This window comes from Asterias amurensis, chromosome 3, assembly GCF_032118995.1.
Source record: "Asterias amurensis chromosome 3, ASM3211899v1".
NCBI lineage: Eukaryota > Metazoa > Echinodermata > Asteroidea > Forcipulatida > Asteriidae > Asterias > Asterias amurensis.
Genome location: NC_092650.1, coordinates 4007105 through 4029705, shown reverse-complemented (window position 1 = coordinate 4029705; position 22601 = coordinate 4007105). Strand labels below are relative to the sequence as shown.

Here is a 22601-nt window from a genome sequence, read left to right as displayed (position 1 = left end):
GAGGTGTTGTTAAACGACCGCGGTACCGCAGGTTCGACTTTTGAAGTTCCTTCGTTCGAGCTCCTTCCTCCATGGTTAGACTGACCATTTCAAAACAAATTTTCAAATTTCTATCATAAATAATTTCTCTTGTTTCTTTTTTAAGTAAGCCATCATTGGCGATGTTTTTTTAAAGTTTTCATACTTTATTGAATTGCTGTTGTACTGTTCAGGAAAACTAAACATCCATTTTAACGAGTGTAAACATGTATTTTGAGAAATGTTATTGTAATAAACAGTTTCTGGGAACAGGAACAAAAAACACAAGTTTTTCATTCAGTCAGTTTATCCCTCAATTTCCCCCAAACCTTCCTTTTAAAAGAGATTTACACATGGTTGAACCCACCATTTTCCTAGTATTATTTACTTCCCATTATCCACACCATGTAAAGCTCAAAACATTGCACAAGGCAGGGCTTCTTGTGTCACTGTACCGTAGGTATGAGGCCAGTTATTTTAACCACAGGCCAGTAAACTCTCTATCCAATGGAACAATATACCTCGCTGTGTTATGACTAATGAATCTGGTTGTACAATTCAGTTGAGTATCCCCAAAAACTAATTATATTGCATACATCTACATTTATGTAGGATTGAGCAATCAACCAACCAAAGGTATACTTTGTCTTTAACATGTCCCTTCATCTGTGTAGAGGTATTCTTACAAATAATAAACCATGGAAGAAACTGACTGGACAAAATAGTATGGATGCCCTTGGTTCAAATCCTGCTCCTGGTAAATTTGTCTTTGTTAAATCACAAACTTACCCAGTCAGTTTCCCTTGTAGTTTGTTACTTGATATTTAAAATTAAAATAAAAGTTGCATCCCCCTTAACTGCCACTTCCCAGGTTGTATCATAGACTGGATGTGATCCCTGGCTACACGGCAGTTACAAATTAAAAGGCGTCTGACTGGAATCCCAACACAAAGATATTGACAATATAGGGAGACCTAGATAGCTCTGTTGGTGGAGCACCGTCATGTTAATCCGGAGGTCTAAGGTTCAAATCCCACTAGAGTCAACTTGTCATTTTTCATGATGATGGTGAGCGACTGAATGCACACTCCACATCCATTTCAGCTGACTCTGGTATCCAAGATTCATCACACCTGGACGCTGATCCTCCTCAAATGAAACCCTACTTGTCCCAACAAATAGCTTCTCACAACAAATACCCTTCTTGCGACAACTGTGGAAACGGCAAAGCTGGTCACTGCTTTCGTAGAGTCTCTTGTTTAAAAGTTCTCGTTTAGATGAGTTAGTTGACATCGTCATCTTGGTTTTTGCATTGAATGTATTGATCACGACTGTTCGAGGAGACCCATTCTTTGTCGTCTCTCTGTTGTCTTCAGTTTGTTGGCAGCCAGTTTTTCAAGATACTGAGGGAGAAGAAAAGACACTGAGATTATTTTCTGAATTCTAAGAAACAAATAGTAAACTCGATATTCATCTCTTTTTAGAAGATGTCATTTTTTGTCAAGATTTTTCCCGACTTCAGGATGTTTTTTCACAAGACGTTGCTTAATGTTACCTTCAAGTTCTTGTGAAAGGTTTTAACATTTGAAAAAAAAATTAAAAATGAGAGATAGCCTCTATCACAAGGCCCCGGCCAGGTCCACTACAAGGTGAGGGCTGCACATAACTGTTTTTGGCTCCAAATCCCAAATCCAAATCAACTGCCACCAGGGATACATTGGCACCTACTCCTTAGGCTGAAACAGGATTACCCCTCTTCACAGTCCATAATTATAGGTAAGATCCACTAGGAGCATGGCTGGAAGAGCAGAAAGCACTACTTTTTACGAAACAAGTATGGTTAGGTTCCTTGCACAAACTCAACAATTGATATTTTTTTTAAACCAACTATATGAATGGGCCTGTCTGGCTGTTTACTGCCCGCCCCCCTCCCCCTTGACACTAAAATCACTGGCCTCGGGACTCTCATCCCAGAAATGTTGAGCTCTGGCTACTTGTACCTCTTTTTTCAAGCACCTGTGAAGTTCTGTGTCTTGCTGGTTGCACTTCCCCATAAATTTTGAGACTGGGTTCTGTGTAAAGAAAACAAAAATAGCTAAATATCATCAGATAGCCTAAAGACAAAAGATCCAACCAACTCAAATTTTACTTTCATACTGAAAGACTTTTCTACCCTGGACATTGCTTAACAATTTTGTGTTGTTTTCCTGTACTATTTTAATTATGAACTGAATTTCGACTTTTTTTTTTTCGTTTGACCCACCCACTATTTTGAGAAAAAATTGTAAACATTTTGATAGGCCTAGTCTTAGGATCAGGCGCAAGATTTCCATCGCGCGACCGACTATAAACCGACCTTAATTCTGAACGGTCCCTAAGACAAACTCAATACCCCAGAACCCTTGCAAACCCATGTATCTTATTTCTCGGAAATGCTAAAGGCGGTAGAGTGTCTTTTAATGTGGCAATCAAAATGACATTATAGGGCCTATTAATTAGACCTGCAAGGTGACACACACCTCATGGGCTAACAATACAACTGCCAAGAAGTTGCAATGGATCCAGTAGTGAGCTAGACCATCCTGTCAACCCTTGTGAAGAGTCTTTGTAATTAAGGTGGGTACACTGTTGATCATATTTTCACACTTTTGTTTCTCTCAAATTGTGAATTATAACTTTCCTCGTATTTCAATTTCCAATGTATTAAGTTAACTTGTGACGCGGAACGAACAAAGAACTGGTCTGACACACCATTTACAAAGATTCTGCCTTTTGATTGGTACGGTGCGTGCCACCGTAGAGAAAGGTTTATTTGTCAGTCTTTCTTACATCTTTATGACACTGTAGTAGAAGTCGTATTGTCAGGTTACACTCTTCAGTGTGTAGGTGTGGTGACAGATCGGGATGCATCTTTCTTGATGTTGATTCGATCAAAACTGGAAACGCTGAAATAAACAATAATATAACAGCAGGTGTAACACGACCAAAATTATTTAATTTATCAGCATTGCTAGCTGAGAGAGGGTTTGCACGAACATTCAGCCAGACATCACAGTCATAAGGTTTATCTGGAGTGGCAAAATATCAAGAGAGGGCGCTGTTGAACCCACACAGAGATATAGGCCATGGGTGGGCACATCTTGCATGACAACATACACCGCAGCCGTCGAATGCCCCCTCTGCCTTAAACCCAGTTACTGGGGCACTGTACTCCTTTTTTTCCAAAATGTTGTCATTATTATCGGTCGTACAATGACAAATTTTCGAAAAAAAGGAGTAAAGCGCCCCAGTTACTGAGTCTTGCAGTTTTGAATCGCGATAAACCTTATTGTCAAACTCTGATTTTACTCTTATCCATAACCTTTGATAGCAATTCTCTGGAAAAAAAACAACAATTTTGTTAACAAATTACAGTCATTGACATTACAACCCTTGTCTAATTATTATCAAATATCAATGTTTAATCTTTTGCAAGGCCCTACTGGTTTAGTACGGTGTACTGTGGTTTAGTACAATGTACTGTGAGGTCTTTCTCCTCGAATCAGTGTTATGCCCTCATTTATATGACTGATTAATAAGTTGAAAAATAATTCTTACTGCATTCTAATTTTAATATCCAAAATCTGAACCTACCTACTACCTCTGGGTGCACTGTCAGTGTCACTAAACATGCTAAACTGTGCAGTGTGTGTGTGTGTGTGTGTGGTTACTTTTGCTTTCCTGGTAAAAATTGAGAGAAAAAGTGGTGGCGGGATACGGATTTTTGTTTTCCTTTGATCCGTTCGGATGCTGCTCTAAATGATGAGCAAGCAGGTGGTAAAAAGAGAGGGCATGCTACGGAAAATATGTGTATTAATAAAGAAAACAACTTACATTCCAGACAGTTTCTTTTTCCCTTTCTTAGCAGACAACTTTTTGTTTATGCAACTTGATTTTGTGTAAACTGGCTGGTAATAAGTGACCAAGAGAGGGCGTTGTTTTCAATTTCAGTCATGGCGTTTCTCAGTGAAGTTCCGCTCCAGAAAGAACGGTAAAAATGAGTTGTGTTTGTAAAAGTTCTGTTTTATTTAGGAAGGAATGAGAAAGTATGGAGTGATTATGAGTGAGATTTTGTTCTAAATTCAGTCATTTGACTTGAATTGATAAGTACAAAGGATGTTGAAACGATGTTCACGTTTTGTCATTTGTAACAAATTTTCAATGGCAATTTGTGTTGCATTGTTATCGGGAAAAAATATATTGATTTGACAATGACTGGCCATGTTCTGTTACCACACTCTTGGAAAAGTTTCCGTATGGCGCCACCACTTTTTCGTTCGATATGAAATAATATAGTATCTAATTTACCTCCTTTTTGTAAAAATGAGTGAAAAGGTGGTGGCGCCATACGGAAAGTTATCCAAACTTCCCCAAACCAAAGTGGTGGCCGAATTGGATAACTAAAATTAAAAGTTTCTGACTATTGAACATCGACCATGTTTTTGCAATTACCGCCTGAATGATTTTGCTTAATTTATGCCTTACGGCTATTATTATAATTTTAAAAAATTGGGCGGAAATTTTGATAAACCTTTGTCATTGAAAACAACTGGAGGCGTACTTTATTTAGAAGTAAGTCAGACAAATCTTTCTCTTTGGACAATGATGTGACAATGCAATGGCGGAAGATTGGTATTGTTAGTAACTTATTATATAAAATGAAAATAAAACAGTATACATGTACGTAAGCTTTCAGTTTAAAACTTTGTTTTTTCTAGTACATTTAAATAGAATAATAGAATAATGTTTTATTGTCACTTGTAAAAAACAAATATTTGTACGGTGAAATTCGTTTTGGTTTTGCGTGTCTAAAAATATATAATATCAAATGCTGATATTATTTTACTTCGTCAGGTTTGTCTTCAACAGGAAAGCTTTTCAAGAAGATAATACTTAGAACAAAGCTATTACGGACCTTAATTTTGATTTATTTTTTAGTCATATTTTCTTCGACAATTTGTTTTCTCCCAATCTTTCAAATTTACCAATTGAGTGAGTGTATTAAAACAAAAAAGAGTCAATAAAAATTAAACCTAATGTTCATCAAATCTTTCCTGACTTCAGGATATTTTTCATGTGAACTGTGTACCTGAAAGGTTTCGTAAAAGCTATCTTAGTTTCAAACACAATATAATTATTGACGAAGCAGCAAGTAATTTATCTGTTTGATTTTTTTTTTTTTTTCGTTCCCATTGTTTAGGTTCTCACTGCTGCTTCTGGAGCCTGGAGAAATCTACTTTGAAGATTTCAGCGTTTTCTTTTATCCATCGGTAGAATCAGATGAAGAGGCCATTAGAAGGTATGGAAATATTATTCGGCAGTAAATATGTGAACTAACATTGAGAAAATATAATAAGCTGTTGCAAACAACTTACCAAGCAAAAGGACCTATAGATGGTTTGCATGCAAAAAATAGTTAAAGGTCGAGTTGGTCTTTGAAAAGCGTTTGTAACCGTTTTTATAAAATGCATATGGGTAGAAAGATGTTGTAAAAGTAGAATACAATGATCCACACAAACATGCCTCGAAATTGCGTGGTTTTCCTTTTACCTCGTCGACTAACACGTCGGCCATTTATGGGGGTCAAAATTTTGACTCCCATAAATGGCCGACCATGTTATTTCGCACAGTAGAAGGAAAACCACGCAATTTCGAGGCAAACTTGTGTGGATCATTGTATTCTACTTTTAAAACATCTTTCCAACCATATGCATTTTATAAAAAACGGTTACAAACGCTTTTGTTTTGACCAACTCGTCCGATCCAAGGCAACATGTTCCTTTAATGTCTGATGTTTCGACCCTAGCAGACTCTCTTGAAGGTTAAAGGTGGGTATCATTAATTGTCATACATGTAGCTCTCACTTATTATCACTCTTTATTGTTCTTTATTTTTTGGGAAACATGGCTCATTGTTCCATGAACTTGTTTTTTACTTTTTTTTTCCCACAGAAAAGTGCGAGGGAGGTTAAAGATCTGTTCGAAATGCATCGTCTTTGATCCTCAAGAAATCTCACATCCAGTTGTTAAGGTTTGTCAATAATTCTATAAGTTTTTTGATAGAAAGGGGCCATTGCTTAGAACTAATTTACCCCCTATTTTCAAAAGAAATGTCAATAATAATAAAATTGTGAATAAAGTGTTAACATCTGTAATAAGTAAGCACTCCGGATCAATTATGTTTATTTGTTTCCATTAAACAGTTTCCATTGAGGGAATGTATCCTGATAGAGAAATGGACTGGTCCACTTTTGTCAAGGTAACGTAAAGTGTGGTTGATTCTACATTCATTTGATTTCTGAGGCCTCAATGACGTAAAATGAAAACATCACTCTAACGCAATTTCCCACATTCAGTAGAATCGTAAATTCATTGGGTTCTTTAATCAAAGCACAACACACTGCCCTACGACTTTAGCCCCCCCCCCCCCCCACCATCCGAAGGACACAGCAATAATGGTTAAGTGTCTTGCTTTAGGACACAAGTAACCCAACCCTGGGACTTGAACCCACACTCTGCTGATCAGGAACACCAGAGCTTGAGTATGGTGTTCTTATCCGCTCGGCCACTACATGCCACATTGCAAAATCTTAAAGTCTATCGGGAACTTTGAAAGGGGCACTGAGGCCAAGACCAGGGGGCCTCTTTGGCCTCCGTGTATTTCAGATCTGGGCTAATGCAGATGTTCTTGAAGTGTGTCCGGATAAATCTAGCAATTACATAGAATGGACTTGTTGTTTCTGCTAGGCTTGGCGGCAGAGGAGACATGATTGCCATTCAAAGTAAGCAGACGATAGAAATGAAGGCAAATAACATCATTGGATCCTATGAGTTCAAAAAGGTATTTGTAATTTTGCCTTTAAATCTGTATATTATTGACAGTGGACACAATTGGTAATTGTCGAAGACTAGTCTTCACAGTTAGTGTATCTCAACATATACATAAAATAACAAACCTGTGAAAATTTGAGCTCAATCGGTCTTGGAATTTGTGAGATAATAATGAAAGAAAAAACACCCTTGTCATACGAAGTTGTGTGCTTTCTGATGCTTGATTTTGAGACCTTAAATTCTAAACTTGAGGTCTCAAAATCAAATTTGTGGAAAATTACTTTTTTCTCGAAAACTACGCCACTTCAGAGGGAGCTGTTTCTCACAATGTTTTATACTATAAACCTCTCCCCATTACTAACAAGAAATGTTTTATGATGATAATTATTTTGAGTAATTAACAATAGTGTCCACTGCCTTTAGGGAAAACAAGTTCCACTGTTTATTGTGATGAAATAAAAATATTGAATTGAACTTATATTAATAGAATTGAATATTCCTTAAAACCAAGTGAAGTTTTCTAAAATAAAAAAACAGTGATTAAACAGTAATATTTTCAAAAATGTTGTGAAAAAAGTGGATATTTGCTGAAAACTTTAAGATAGAATGACACTTGATTTACATTTTTTTTTGCTGTTTATATTGTGCAAGCTTTGTTACAAGAAGCTTGGAACATAAATGAACAGATTATTATATTGTTACTAAATTGCTTTACATTCTGATGTAAAATTACTCAAAGACACTGGACACTATTGGTAATTGTCAAAGATCAGTCTTCTCACTTGGTGTATCTCAACATATGCATAAAATAACAAACCTGTGAAAAATTGAGCTCAATAGGTCGTCTAAGGTGCGAGATAAAATGAATGAAAAAAATACGCTTGTCACACGAACTTGTGTGCTTTCAGATGCTTGATTTCGAGACCTCAAATTCTAAATCTGAGGTCTCGAAATCAAATTCATGGAAAATTACATTCTTTCTCGAAAACTACGTCACTTCAGAGGGAGCCGTTTCTCACAATGTTTTATACCATCAACAGCTCCCCATTACTTGTTACCAAGTAAGGTTTTATGCTAATACGTTGAGTCACATACGTTATGTGTGGATTCTAGTATTTAAAAAGTTTCACATGCTTTAACGTCTTAATTTAAATCAATATTGGATGCCTTTGCTTAATTCAAAATAATTTCTTTCTTGCCAGAAAACCGAAACTCACAGGTTCTCATTGAACTACATCACCCCTGATGATGTACTCCAAATCATGTGTCAGTTGCAGAGAGCGACAACCCTACCCCTGGCAGATGAGGCATCAATGGTATGTCAAGAATTATAGATCAATCCGTCTTTCCCTATTTATGGTGTGTCGTGGCCGAGAGGTTAACAGGGACGAGACATTTCAGATCCTCATCAGAATTGAGTCTGTTGCAAACAACTTACCAACCAAATGGACCGAGAGTATAAATGCAAAAAATAGTTAATGGCCTGACGTTTCGACCCTAGCAGAGTCTTTCTCGAAGGCTAAATGACAACACAACAAACATGAACAGGTAACTAAGTGAAACATAAGCAGTGAAGTGGAAATACATGAATGGTGTTAAAAAACTCTGTAAAATCTAAACCCCAGAGGTTTTCCTGCCTAAGGAAAGATCAAACGTATTCAAGCTAATGGAACACACCCAATAAATAAACACCTGCATAATTTGTCTGTGTGAATTTGTCATTTGAATGTACAGATTGCGGCTATTGTGTACTCCAGTTACAACCGAATCAAGTTTAACACCAGCTGGCTAGAGACACTGTATGAGCAGATCATCATGGAGACGGTTGGGGATCACATCAAGCCGCTCGTGGTCAACCCCGGTCGCATCATGCTGACCTCGTCAAGGCTGTACTTTCAGCCATTCAATAATGTAGAACCAGTGAGTCTATTAGTTTCGAGTGGAAAATACCCGAGAATTATTCCAGGGAAAACCTGTGCAATCAGGCAGGAACTAAAAGCCCAATCCACATAGTGCCCCGGGTGGGATTTGAGCCGGGGTTCCAGAGATGGAAGGCAAGGCTAGTTACCACTATGGCAACCTGGTTGTCCTGGTCTTGGCCTTGGTGTCTGTCCCTTCAAATCTTTCTCATTGGCAGTTCTGTTTCTAAATGAAAATGGCCATGCCCTCTCAATATTATACCAATCATTACGATTCTTGTTGTTTTTGCTGATTTTTTTATACTTAAAATGTTTCTCTGTATTAGCGCCATGGAGCATTGTTTTCGATGGATATGGCGCTATATAAATTTTTACTATTATTATTATCAGTATTAATATATAAAATTGCAATGAACAATTATAGCACTGAGCTAATTCCCCCTGTTATTTGGGCTATTTGTTCTGTTGGACATGTGATAAAATAAAATATAACAAAAAATCCTTTTCATCTTTTCAAGAACTATTTTTGTGTGGATCTAACATGGTTCAAACTCTTCTTTTCAGGTACCTGTAATTAAGATCAAGTTGTCTGATATTAAGAGGCTCATCAAGAGACGGTTCCTACTCAGGGAAGTGGTATGTTGAAATTCTCTTACATTTCTATGCATATGAAGACCACTCACAGTTTCAAAGAAAGTGCAAATTATTGAAGCAGTTCCCCTGGATTCATCATCACAATAATCTTGGAAAACCCTAGAGAACTATTCCAGGGAAAACCCACACAGTCATGCAGGGGCTGAAAACCCAATCCACATAGTGCCCCGGCGTGATTCGAACCAGGGTCCTAGAGGTGGAAGGCGAGGAAAGACACCACTAGGTCAACCCGACCACCAATCACAGAGATGGAAACTTGTTATAACCAGAACTTCGGATATCTACTTGAATTGATGTAGAGAATCTGTAACCTCCTACAATGTAACATCTTGCATTTTGTTGGCTTTATTTCCACATATATCAAGACAGAACTTGTATCAAATTTTTAGGGATTTAAGTTTTCCTCCAATCTCACCTTTGATCCTCATTGGTTTCTTATTATTTGTTTCTGTTGGCAGGGCCTTGAAATATTTTGTTCGGAGTCTTCGTTCAAGTCGGACATGTTCTTGGTGCTTTCCAAACCAGAAGACAGGAACAAACTTTATAATAACATACTAGACCAAGAAGGTAAGAAAGGGAGGCACCCAAACACCCTTAAAAAAAACACTGTCAAGTAAATTTTCAACCCAAAATAATTACTTTCTAAATTCTTTGAGCAAAAACTTGAAAAGTATCCCAGGAATCTAGAAAAGTTCATCCAAAGCCAAGTTTGAATATTCTTTCTATGTATTGATGATTTGTGTTGAACAAGGCAAAGCTGACTACAGCAGGATTTGAACCAAGGACCTCCAGATAAACGCGCCAGTGCCATTTTTTGCTTAGCAATGGAATTGTCAAGCAGTATTTTCTAGTAAACAGTTTCATGAAAATTGGCCCTGTAAGTAAGGATGATTAACCTCACAAATTATTGTTATTCATTGATTAAATTGTGTCTTTTGTTTCAGGTGTTTGTCTGAAGGAGTCGGGTCAGGAGAATATGACGCTACTTTGGCAGAATGGAGCCATCTCAAACTTTGATTATTTGCTGTACCTTAACAGGTGAATAACCCAACCCTCTTTGCTAGTCCATCCCTGACCCTTTAGTGTACCCCATTATTGGGGCCACCTGTGGCGTGTCGTGACTCCAGCTCTGATGTTTCTGATCGGCCGAGGGTGGTGAAGCTTTGCTCGATGTGAAGGATAAATACAAACTATAAATAATGGTAAACTTCAGCTCTCTGCTGAAGACAAGCAGAGTATACTGTTCGAAACATTGAGACCAAACCGGCTCTTTTCAGAGCCAACACTCCGATCTGGCACAACGGACTTGAGTTGTGACGGCAGGTTGAGGGCTCAAGTTACCTTCATGACACTTCATTTCCTTGAGCAAGTCACTTAAAATGTAACAGCTTATCTAGGGGCAAAACGGGTAACTGTGAAGTCAAAGAAAGTTTATTATTATTTTTGTTTTTGCTTTTAACATACTTAGCAGCGCAGGCAGTTCAGTACCCAAAGGAGCTGAGAAGGTTTAGTATTGAGAAAAATGGCCCAGTGACTGGGATACTGTAATAGGGACTGGGATACACAAAAGAAAAGGCTTGTCCTAATACTTTTAACACTGCCACATTCATACAGTAGTAAAGATTAAAAAAAACTTGCATGTAGCGGAGCAAAGAACCTAAGCTCACTTTTATTTGACAGAGAGCCTAAGAAAAAGTCATCGAAAAAAATGTCACTGTTTTCCTTTGCATTGATGTTGGGAGTGTCATGTTTATTACTTTTGGTTTTTACACTTACCGGTACACTGTGTGTTATAGCACTGTATACTTATTACTTTTCTTTCACATAACTCGGTAAAGTACTAACACACATTGGTAATGGTGAAACCAAAAGTTAATGTTCTTTATCCCGGATGCAAACTTAACATCTATCAAAGTGTCATATTTGTCTTAAGTGTTTCTTGATCCTATTGACCTACAGCCAGGCTGACCGGAGCTTCAATGACCTGACACAGTACCCCGTCTTCCCGTGGGTCATCGCTGACTACACCAGCGAGACGTTGGACCTGACTAATCCCAAGACATTCCGAGATCTGACCAAACCAGTAGGGGCTCTAAGCCCTAAGAGATTACAGAGATTTCAGGTCAGTTTCTGGTGCAGGTCTTCGTTCATTTTGATTTTGTTTGATTACCCTCTGGTCAGTTAAAGGCTTTGGACACCTTTGGCAATTGTCAAAGACCAATCTTCTCACTTTGTGTATCTCAACATATGCATGAAATAACAAACCTGTGAAAATTTGAGCTCAATTAGTCATCAAAGTTGCAAGAGAATAATGGAAGAAAAAACACCCTTGTCACAGAAGTTGTGTGCTTTCAGATGAGTGAATTCTAGACATATTTTATTGAGAAATTACTTCTTTCTAAAAACTATGTTAATTCAGAGGGACCGCTTTTCACAATGTGTTACACTACCAACAGCTCTCCATTGCTCGTTACCAAGTGAGTTTTTTAGCTAACAATTATTTTGAGTATTTACCAATAATGTCCAATGCCTTTAAATGTGAAAGAGACAACTTTGAAATGTGTGTAAGTTTGCCCCAAAAAGCTAAAAGCCTCTCTTGGTATAAGGCTACAAGAACTAAAACTTTTTAAACAACTTCAGGGAAGCTGAAGATAAGAATTTATATTCCTTTTATGATTAGTCTAGATTGTAGGATGAAGGAAATCATGCACCAGGCAAGAAGTTCCAAAGAGTGCAAACTCTTTAGGGCTTGATAGCTGAGTTGGTAGAGCAACGGACGTTTATCTGGAGGTTGTTGGTCCAGTAATTTTTCTTTGTTCAAACCCAAACCATTTAAAATTCACTAAGTCAGTTTCCCTTGTGGCGTATTACTTGATATCATTTTTATTTTCATTTTTTTAAATATATTTTTTAGGAACGGTTAAAAGACATGCCTGAGCCAAAATTCCTGTATGGTTCCCATTACTCTACTCCTGGATACGTGTTGTTCTATCTGCTGAGAGTGGCGCCTGACTATGCCCTTTGTCTTCAGAGTGGGAAGTTTGACCAACCAGACAGACTCTTTAAAAGGTAAAATTTTGAAGTAATGGTAAATGTCAACTCATTTTAATCTTCATGTACTTTGCTGTTACTGAACCCCTACCCCTTCCAGTTGAACTATATTAATTAATATTTCCAGTAGTTTATTTATGATTGTGTGTTATTTATTTTTCTTTCTGTATTGCATGTATTCAAATAGAGTTTCCTACATGGTGGGACAAATAAAATTGAATTGAATTGAATTGAATTGAATATCTCCTCTTACTGTTGTTGCTAGTCGTTGACGTACACCTAAACACACACTGTTATTATAAATCATTCTTCCTAGATAGCTTCTTGGACTAACATTCTAGAAAAGGGAAGTCCCAATGCTTGTTTGTTTGTTTGTTTGTTTGTTTGGGTTTTGTGCTAACTGCTTCGATTAAAGACACTCGACACCTTTGGCAATTTTAAAGACCAGTCTTCTCGCTTGGTGTATCTCAACATTTGCACAAAATAATAAACCTGTGAAAATTTGAACTCAATTGGTCGTCGAAGTTGCGGGAAAATAATGGAAGAAAAAACACCCTTGTCATCACGAAGTTGTGTGCTTTCAGATGCTTGATTTCGGAACCTGAAAATCTAATTCTGAGGTCTTGAAGTCAAATTCAATCATTTTAGTGGAAAATTACTTCTTTCTTGAAAACTACGTTACTTCAGAGGGAGCCGTTTTTCACAATGTTGTATACGTTCAACAGCTCTTCACTGCTTGTTACCAAGTAAGTTTTTATGCTAACAATTATTTTGAGTAATTACCAATAGTGTCCAGTGCCTTTAAGCCTGAAAGCAATTTGGAAATGGATGTCAATGTTTTTAATAGTTTACCGGTTATCATCCCAGCCCTTATTAAAATATTTTATCTTTTCATTTCAGTATTGCAGAAACATGGAACAATGTGTTACACCTCCAGTCTGACGTCAAGGAGCTCATTCCAGAGTTCTATCAGCCAGAAATGGCCGACTTTCTCATCAACCGCACAGGGCTGAATTTAGGCATCCAGCAAGATGGGTCAAAGGTCAACAGAGTTGAGCTCCCACCATGGGCAGAAGGTAAGGCAACTTCCAAATTGGGGAATATGGCTACGGCTGAATGTTGCACCTTCAGCCAACAGGCATAGCCATAGCCAAAAACCATAGCCATTGATCACTTTTGATTAAAAAGGCTTTTGAAGAACAATTTCGCACCAACTCTTTAAGGATAGAAATCGGACTTCGTAAGGAGAGGTTTCTCCTTCTGGGTGTCATGGCTGAGTGGTTTAGATCATCGAATTCAAGTTCTGGTGGTTAAGTCATCGGAGAGTGGGTTCAAATGCTGAAAAAGCCTTTGCAGCCTGAGGCTGTATACTCTTAGAAAGCTGAGAAAGTTTGAAAGGAATGCTTTTTGCCTTACGACCAGGACACTCATGTACATGTAAAGTGCATTGATAAGAACTAATTACTATTATTATTGTTATTTTCCTTCTTCAGATGAGGTTGATTTTTGTCGGAAGTGTCGGGAGGCGTTGGAGTGCGATTACGTCTCGCAGAATCTCCACCATTGGATTGATCTGATCTTTGGCTACAAGCAACGAGGGCCAGAGGCTGAGAAAGCGGATAATTGTATGTCACCACTTCTCCTCTTTAAAAAAAAATTTCAAGGATTTGGGTACTTTTGTTTAACACATCAAAGAGAACAAATCAAGTCACAAAAATAATTTGATGTTTCAAACAGTATACTCTGCTCGTCTTCAGGAGATTGAGATTTACACATGGTTGTACCCGCAGGTTTACTATTTATTTTTTGGGGTTGAACAAAGAATTGACTAGAGTGGGATTCGAACCAACGACCTCCGGATTAACGTGCCGGCGCTCTACCAACTGAGCTATCTAGCCCTATATTGGCGGTGTCCCTGTTTTGTCAGAAGCTTCTGACTGGCACCCCCGAACAAAGATATTGACAAAACAGGGACACCGCCAATATAGGGCTAGATAGCTCAGTTGGTAGAGCGCCGGCACATTAATCCGGAGGTCGTTGGTTCGAATCCCACTCTAGTCAATTCTTTGTTCAACCCCAAAAAATCATTTACAAATTTACCCAGTCAGTTTCCCTTGTGGTTTATATTGGTTTACTATTTAGTTATAGTTTCTTCCTATTTATCCACACCATGCATAGCTTCAAACAATACTTACAAAATAAACGTTATAAGAAAAAAATAAAAGCAATGAGATAGAAACAGAATGTTTTAAATGTATTGGTATTGTTTTTTATCCTCATAGTGTTTTATTATCTGACATACGAGGGCGCTGTTGACCTTGATAGTATTAAGGATCTCAACGAGAGAGCGTCGGTCAAGGTACAGATAATGGAATTCGGACAGACACCAAAGCAACTCCTTACAAAGCCACACCCAAGCAGGTGAGTCGACACCTAGTCCCAAGGTTTTTTCAAATCTGCACAAAAAATATTTTGGTCCTGCTTAACCCTCCTATAATATCCTATGTGTTATACAGTTTATTTTAGGGGACTTGGTGTTTATACACACTTGCCATTATTTGTATGTGTAACTTACAGTCTCCTGACGATGACAAGAGCAAGCTTGTCGAAACGTTCAATTCAAGAAGAGACCAAAAGAGACCAACTCAAGAACTGACTCGGCAGTAGAACAGTTAATTACGATCCCATAAGCTAAAGTAGTAGTCCCAGCCAATTTTCTATACCTTCCGCCCGGATAGTAGTTAAAAAGCAGGACAGTTCTTTTCAGAACTGAGTAAAAGTCTCCCGAACATCCGATAAATCTACTCCGCGGTAGTAGAATAAAGAAAGACAGTTCTCTAAGAACAAACTCTACCTGGCAAGTAGATACACACATGGTGTTACTGCAAACCAAATATATATGTGTAACTTCGCTCCCAAAATGGTGATTGCTGTACACAGTTGCCTTGTGTGACGATGTTGCAAGGGACCAATACAATATACTTATGGGTGTAACATAAGGGTTACAATGTAACTTGACTTAGTGTTGAACAAAGACAAATTTCCTAGAACGGGATTTGAACCAAGGACCTCCGGATTAAGGTGCTAGATAGTTGGTAGATCGCCAGCATGTTAACCCGGAGGTTGTTAAATCCCGCTTTAGTACATTTTTCTTTGTTCAACCACAAATCATTTTAAAATTTACCCAGTCAGTTTTTCTTGTGTTTTATTGTTTGACATGAAGTTTTTAAACTTAAAAGTTAAAACTTGTTTACACCAACAGATTTGCCTCTGCCTTGCCAGTAGCGAGACATTCCAATAACAGCAGTCCGGTTCCGGTATCGTCAGTAGCTCATGATGATGTCAATGGTACGGGATGCAGTGATAGTCCGAGGTCAGACAGTGATACCCAACTGACAGACGACAACACACTGCAACCTGAAGAAGACACAGGTATATCTCATTTTATTTCATTTTATTTTCATTTAATATAATTTTATTTCATTCATTCTCGTTGTGAAGCCAAGGACTCTCAGAAAAGCGAACTAAAGACATTTAACCACGGTCCATGGGACGTAAAGCCGTTGGTCCCGTTTTAGCATCACTGAGTGACGGATATGAGCGCTATTTAAGAAGTGCTATTATAACTGCACTAGCCAAGAACCCAATGGAGAGAAGACACAAGAAAGGAAGTTTCTGTTTTAGATGGGGTAAAACCCAAAAGAACTATTGCAGGTAAAACCCTCGCAGTCAGTTACAAATTTAAAACCAAATCCAAAATTATTGTTATTATTTCAATTTATCACAGTATGCAAAAGAAAGATGATATTTTCCTTTGTGCCGGTAACTCCTTGGGTCGGGCTACATCTTGTAGCCTTAGATCTCAAGAATCTCAGGATCCTCGCTGTTACCAAAAGCGCCGCCTTCTGTCACTCACAGGTGTCCCTTTTTCATCAAGATGTTTCCCCGGTGCTTTCTGATTGCAGTGCCCACATGTTTTTCATCTCCATTGAAGCCACCCTATGTCAATGAGATGACACATCATTATTATAACAATTGTTGTAAAATGTCTTTGAACAAGCCTAGTCTAGTCCAGCTTTCTCCAGAAGAGGATCAGAGCATACTGATCGAAACGTTGAGTTGAAACCAACAGTTCTTTTCAGAACTCATTAGAGATAGTCATTACATGGTGTCACCGCAAACCTTTCCATATCGTATTTCCACCATGCAAAGTTTTAAATCCTATTTAAGTCTAGTAACACTGACTTCTTAATTGATTAAACACATTGTTTGGATTGAACAGCTAGTGCCATACTGAAGAAAGCGTCCCAGCCAGCATTCCAATGGGACCACATGGATAAGCTGCAGCAAAGTTTCCAGCACAGACTGCATAAAGAGTAAGCTACTATTTGTAAATAATTTTGCCTGAAATGCTATTGTTTTTGAGAAATTTTGTAAAATGATGAGTTTTGAAGTCCAAGCCTAAAATAGTGAAAACGTAGGCTGGTTTTTCACTATTTTCTTTTGACTTTGATGACTTCCACAGGTTTGTTATTTCATGTATATGTGCAATTGCCAATGTTGTCCTCCACTTAAAAGAGTATTTGTACTTTTTGTAGGACACAAAACACAATGTCCACAGATTTACAATAAACTCACACAATTTGGAGGTAATGATGGTAGAAAGCTTCACTTAAAATATTACTTGCTGAGGTGCTGTAGTTTTTGAGAAATGAGTAAAGCAAGTCATGAAAATAGTTTTCATGCTAAAACTGAGACAAAAATTATTTTTGTGACATTGTTTTACTCATTTCTCAAAAACTACAGCACCTCAGCAAGTACCCCTATTATCTTCAAGCTGTGTGAAAGTTTAATGTAAATCTGTGGACATTGTGTCGGTACAGCAAAAAAAAAAAAGTTCACAGATTTAGAAATAATTGACAGGGTTTACAGAAGGTAGTGGTGAAAGACTTCTCTTGAAATATTAGTCGGTGAAATGCTTTACTTTTTGACATGTTTGAGAAAACAGTAAAACAATATCAATTCTCGATATCAAGAGTTACGGATTTATTTTAAACACATGCATGACACGGCGAAACGTGCGGATACAAGGGTGCGTTTTCCCGTTATTTTCTTCCAACTCCGACGTCCGATTGAGCCTTAATTTTCACAGGTTTGTTATTTTATATAGAAGTTGTAATACACAAAGTGTGGGCCTTGGACAATACTGTTTACCGAAAGGGTCCAATGGCTTTAACTTATGAATAACAGTCGTGCTTTTGTTTCCTGTACAGCACTGTTAAGGCTGTCCAAGTTTCCAACGATGGAAAACTGGTCTTCTCTGTTTCCCAAGGTGAGTAAAGCCCAAGTTTTGAAGTTGGGTTCAACAAAGACAACATTTACAAGAGTGGAATTTGAACCACTGACTTCGGGATTAACGTGCCGACACTCTACCAACTGTGCTATCTAGACCTTTGGCGGTCTCCCTATTTTGTCAATATCTTTGGGCAGGGGTTCCAGTCAGAAGCCATACAACCGCTAATTGCTGTGTAGCCAGGGATCACATCCAATTTCATGAAACATGATGTGAAATACTTTGACTGTGCACAGAAGCCTCTTTTTTTTTTCACTTCCCCCTGCGGTAAAACCTGTGTTGTTCTGTTTGAGAAAATAAAAATAGCTGTTGCAAACTGCTTACCTACCCAAAGGACCTTTTGTGGCATGTCATGGCCGAGCGGTTAAGAGCACCGGATTCAAGCTCTGGTGTTTGATAAACAGAGTGGGGGTTCGAATCCCGGTTGTGACACTTGCTACACTTTCTACCAGCCAGGCTTCTGTTTGATGATACCCATGCCTACATCCGTATAAACTGTAAAAGGGGTAACCCTGTTTCAGCCCTAGGAGTTGGTGGCAACTGGGAAAAAAGAATAATTGTAGCCCAAACCTTGAAGTGGCCTTCACGCCTTGTGTGTCTGGCGACTTGCATAAACAAATTTTGTTTTAAATGAAATGGAAACCCTACAAAAATGGCCGTTAAGCAGCTCTTTGAAATTGGGACCTGCTAATTAGTTGTTCTTCTTTGAATAGATACCAATCTGAAGTTGTACTCAACTGAAGAGCAGCAGCAGAGACGTAGTATCAGTATTTCCTCCATGCCTCTCTCATCACTCTGTGCAATGCCGGATGGCAAGACGGTCCTTGTAGGATCCTGGGATAACTCACTGTAAGTACACAACACCTTGTGCTTCAAATTGACCAATCCTTATGGGCAAATGATGCGCGTCAGGCCGCTATTGCTGGGGCGCTATCATTGCAAGGTTTGTACTCCAAGAAGACTTGTGTCTCTTTCCTCCATGCCTCTCTCATCGCTCTGTGCAATGCCGGATGGCAAGACAGTCCTTGTAGGATCCTGGGATAACTCACTGTAAGTACACAACATCTTGTTTGCTTCAAATTGACCAATCCTTACGAACATTATTTGTATTTTCACCGATGTGTGTATGCGATGTATACTCAGTACTTTCCAAAGTCCTGTGAAACAAATTACAGGTATAATACTCGGGGTAGGATTTGAACCCTTTACCTTTACCATGAAGATTCTATCATGTCAATCTGTCATAATCAGTCAAACTATTTTTATCCTCACTTGTCCCAGATATCTTTATTCCATCGAGTATGCACGCATGATGGATAAACTCATAGGACACGATTACAGGCATATTACTCGGGTGGGATTCGAACCCACGACCTTTACAAAGAAGAATCTAACATGTAAATCAGTCATTATTTATTCAAAATCTTTTTCATCCTCCCTCGCACTAGATATCTTTACTCCATCGAGTACGGACGCATCATGGATAAACTCATGGCCCACGACGACGCCGTGTCGGCGTTGTGCTTACAAGACGGCGTGTTAGTTACCGCGTCCTGGGACTCCACGGTCAAGGTGTGGACGGTGGAGGATCTGTGCAAGGAGGGCAACGGAGTGGTCAGATTGAACAATGCACAGATGACGGCTGAGCTAGATCATGAAACGGGGGTGAGCTTTTCTTTAGCCTTCAGTAGAGACCATTCATTTCTGCATAATCATCACAAAACGCTGAGACAGCGCTAATCTTGTTCATTTATTTAATAAAATATTTCACGAAGATAACATAACACTGAATATTTGCTTTGGTTTTAGAGATTTGAATACTGTGTTAGCATACTACACTGGAAAATTTCATATCCAGACGTGACCTTTTCTTTGACCTCTTTGTAGGTCAAACTCCTTTATGCATAAGTACACATTATTATGGTTTCTAAGCTACGCCAGTACAGAGACAATTATTGGTTCAGGCTTTGCCATTAATTTTGAAAACGTTCACTTGTCATGCTTGTCTTCAAAGTCAGAGCAACAACCTCAGCCATGTTTTTATTTTAATATACACAGATGCACTCAAATAATAGTGAACTTGGAAATTAGACTGAATTGAATTTAACGTTTGATACATGCAGGTGAGTTGCTTGGATGTGAGTAGCGATAACTCACTGGTGCTATCAGGGACTCGCGACGGTACGGTATACGTCTGGGAACTTGCCACTCAGTCGATACTCAGATACAGTATGAGCCATACGGGAATGGTACATGACGTCAAATTCAGTCCAGGTTAGTTTTGAACCAGCCTGGTTACCATGGGCAGGGCACCGTTTTGATACGTCTTGTCACTAAACCCTAGGTTTGGGATGTGCCGAAAAACAACGCTGATTGGCTTGCAAAAAGTGACTGCTTGGTGCATACACTTGTTAAAAACATTTGAGTGCTTTAGGGCGCTTCAATTCAATTCAATTCAATAATTTATTTGTCCATTAAAAAGATAGAAATGGAAACGCTTAGTACGTGCAATACATTTTCTATGGAATAATGTTTTTACATGGTCATTTTAAACTGCATACAGTTAGAGTATCGCAAAGAATAAGTAGGGAGCAGTTGCTCTATGCATCTTTAGACAGCATGGTATGCGTAGTCTATAACACAGATTGGATCAACAACAGAACTAATTAAAATTATTAATATATTTGGATATTTCAAAGTCATACTCCGAGAGGTTATGATCGAGCAATGCATTCTCAGGGAAAAAAACAAGAGAAGTGGCATGGCGAGATATTACACCACTGGGAAAGAGGTTGGTATTGACCCATTTCAAGACAAGCAGCGCACTTATACCGTTAAGCAGCACTGTGAAATTTGCCCCCAGGTTGTTGATATGGGGGGGTCAAGAACCAAATACATAGAATAAAAGTAAAACTATCAGACGGATATGAAAATAGAATTTGAGCAGATTAAGCTCAAACGTCTCCCTGTTTCTTTCATTGCAGATGGCCAAAAGGTCTTGTCAGTTGGAGAGGATCACTACATGAGAGTTGTCGACGTCGGGACGGGGACCGAAGTATTTGCCAAAGACACCGATCAGGAAGAAATCAGGTGAACTATATCATCACATGTACATGTATTTACACGTACTACTCACAAAAGATTTATGCATGATGCTACCGCAAACCTAACCTAATAGACCCTTCCCATGAAATATGCTAATTGCACATAGCGCGTACGAACTAAAATTTTGGTTGGCAAAATGAGGGCACATCGCGCTGTTTTGTACACGGCTAATGGCTGCTTGATGCACAAGCGATTGTGCCTCTGCTTAGTGCACAACTCTATGGCGTTTGCCAACCAATAGGGTCTGTACGCATGTGTGAATGTAATTATTTCATATTTCATGGGAAGGGTCCATTATACTCCCACCATGCAGAATTTCAAAACCTACTTACATTTATTGACTGCTTTCTAACTGCTTTACAATTTTTTTTTTTTTTATAAAAATAAAAAACTGATAAATAGTAAGATCAAATTGATACTGATAACTTAGTGTTAGAAATTAAAAGCTTGATGCTTACAACAAAAATGTTCTCATAGTTTTAAATTGTTTAAACCTTTCTTCCTTCTAAAACTTTTAAGTCATCAGGGTGTGGGGTTGATCCTGGTTATGTAACACGTGTCCTTGAGCAAGACATTTAACTATAATTGTTTCTACACACCCAGGGGGTATTAGGGTATACAGTGATGGTGTCATCGCAAACCTTATTTAATACTAACTCCATTTTCACTTTGAATTGCCTTTCATTGTATTGATTATTTTGTTTACCTTAATGTTTAGTTTGTAAATAAGTTCAAATAGAATGGGATTATGTTCCAACAATTGTTGCAAGAAAAATGGGACTATCATTTCTTTATGAATTTCTGAGCTTCTTTTTCTTTTCATTTAGTTCCACGGATTGAAATCAGGAACTTTTTTCCAGATATGTACATTAACTATTTTCATTTTTGTTCTTCTTCTGCGTGTTGTTTGATTAAAATAGATGTGTGTGTTGGAGAGAGAACACTGTGTTAGCTGGAAGCTCCTCGGGGAATCTACTTGTATGGGACATGGTCAAAGCACAGTTAACTGCAAGAATACCGGGCCATGAAGGTAAACGCCTTCCCCCCTCACTTCCTCCTACTGGACTTGACCTTGTCATTAGTTTTATTGTTAATATTTTATTTCTCTACCACAAGTTCAATAAAATTACACACAAAAGCGATTATAAAAAAAGACGGAAGAGGGAAAGTATATTTTGTCCGACACGTAATTGTGCCAACACGTAATATAGGGTGCGTTCGTTTAGCTTTCCTGGGTCGACCCATGTGTGTGACGTTTTTTTTTCCAGGACGAATGTGTGCAGATTATTACCGGTACTCACGTTCGTCCTGGGAAAAAAAAACGCCACACACCGGGGTCGACCCAGGGAAGCTAAACAAACACACCCATACATAGGGGGGAAAAAAGGGTAACAAATTACACCAGTTGCAGACTTGCCATAGAGATGTACTAAAGTTTCATTGTTTTTGAAATCTCGTCCTATAGGTGCTATCAGCTGTGTGCAGTCTACCAGTGATGGACACACCATAGTGACGGGAGGAGCTGATAAAAAGGTCATAGTATGGAAGGTCAGGTGACCCTAATCTGATGGGGTCAGAGGTCAATAAGAGCAGCTGGTTGTTAAGGACCGTCAAGAAGTGATGCAATAAATT

The 22601-nt window shown here is 38.4% G+C and overlaps 2 protein-coding genes and 1 non-coding gene across 3 annotated transcripts; 2 read left to right on the top strand and 1 right to left on the bottom strand.

Moving 5' to 3' along the window:
• Positions 1-1285: 1285 nt before the first annotated feature.
• LOC139934479 (COX assembly mitochondrial protein 2 homolog) lies at positions 1286-4002 on the bottom strand. Its single transcript, XM_071928727.1, has 4 exons — positions 3892-4002; positions 2848-2963; positions 2019-2090; positions 1286-1421 (listed from the first exon to the last, which is right to left on the bottom strand). Exons 2-4 carry the CDS (start codon positions 2926-2928, stop codon positions 1344-1346), a joined length of 231 nt encoding a protein of 76 aa, XP_071784828.1. The 5' UTR covers positions 2929-2963; positions 3892-4002; the 3' UTR covers positions 1286-1343.
• Positions 4003-4007: 5 nt separating this feature from the next.
• LOC139934473 (protein FAN-like) lies at positions 4008-22572 on the top strand. The gene is made up of 24 exons (XM_071928720.1): positions 4008-4048; positions 5258-5356; positions 6009-6087; positions 6260-6315; positions 6804-6897; positions 8090-8203; positions 8622-8807; positions 9371-9442; positions 9919-10027; positions 10405-10498; positions 11420-11582; positions 12375-12529; positions 13412-13587; positions 14005-14136; positions 14794-14932; positions 15774-15943; positions 16794-16887; positions 17785-17843; positions 18578-18713; positions 19313-19529; positions 19988-20138; positions 20849-20954; positions 21890-21999; positions 22435-22572. Exons 1-24 carry the CDS (start codon positions 4011-4013, stop codon positions 22524-22526), a joined length of 2841 nt encoding a protein of 946 aa, XP_071784821.1. The 5' UTR covers positions 4008-4010; the 3' UTR covers positions 22527-22572.
• Positions 14500-14572, top strand: Trnan-auu (transfer RNA asparagine (anticodon AUU)). The gene has a single exon. It is a non-coding gene; the product is annotated as a tRNA-Asn (tRNA).
• Positions 22573-22601: the final 29 nt, after the last annotated feature.

Coding starts and splice junctions, on each gene's coding strand:
- LOC139934479 (XM_071928727.1), bottom strand. CDS start 2,928: ATGCATCCCGATCTGTCACCACACCTACACACTGAAGAGTGTAACCTG. Junction 2,091..2,847: donor TACTACAGTGTCATAAAGAT/GTAAGAAAGACT, acceptor TTCTTTACACAG/AACCCAGTCTCAAAATTTAT. Junction 1,422..2,018: donor ACAGGTGCTTGAAAAAAGAG/GTACAAGTAGCC, acceptor CTTCTCCCTCAG/TATCTTGAAAAACTGGCTGC.
- LOC139934473 (XM_071928720.1), top strand. CDS start 4,011: ATGGCGTTTCTCAGTGAAGTTCCGCTCCAGAAAGAACG. Junction 20,955..21,889: donor ACCGATCAGGAAGAAATCAG/GTGAACTATATC, acceptor TGATTAAAATAG/ATGTGTGTGTTGGAGAGAGA. Junction 22,000..22,434: donor AAGAATACCGGGCCATGAAG/GTAAACGCCTTC, acceptor CTCGTCCTATAG/GTGCTATCAGCTGTGTGCAG.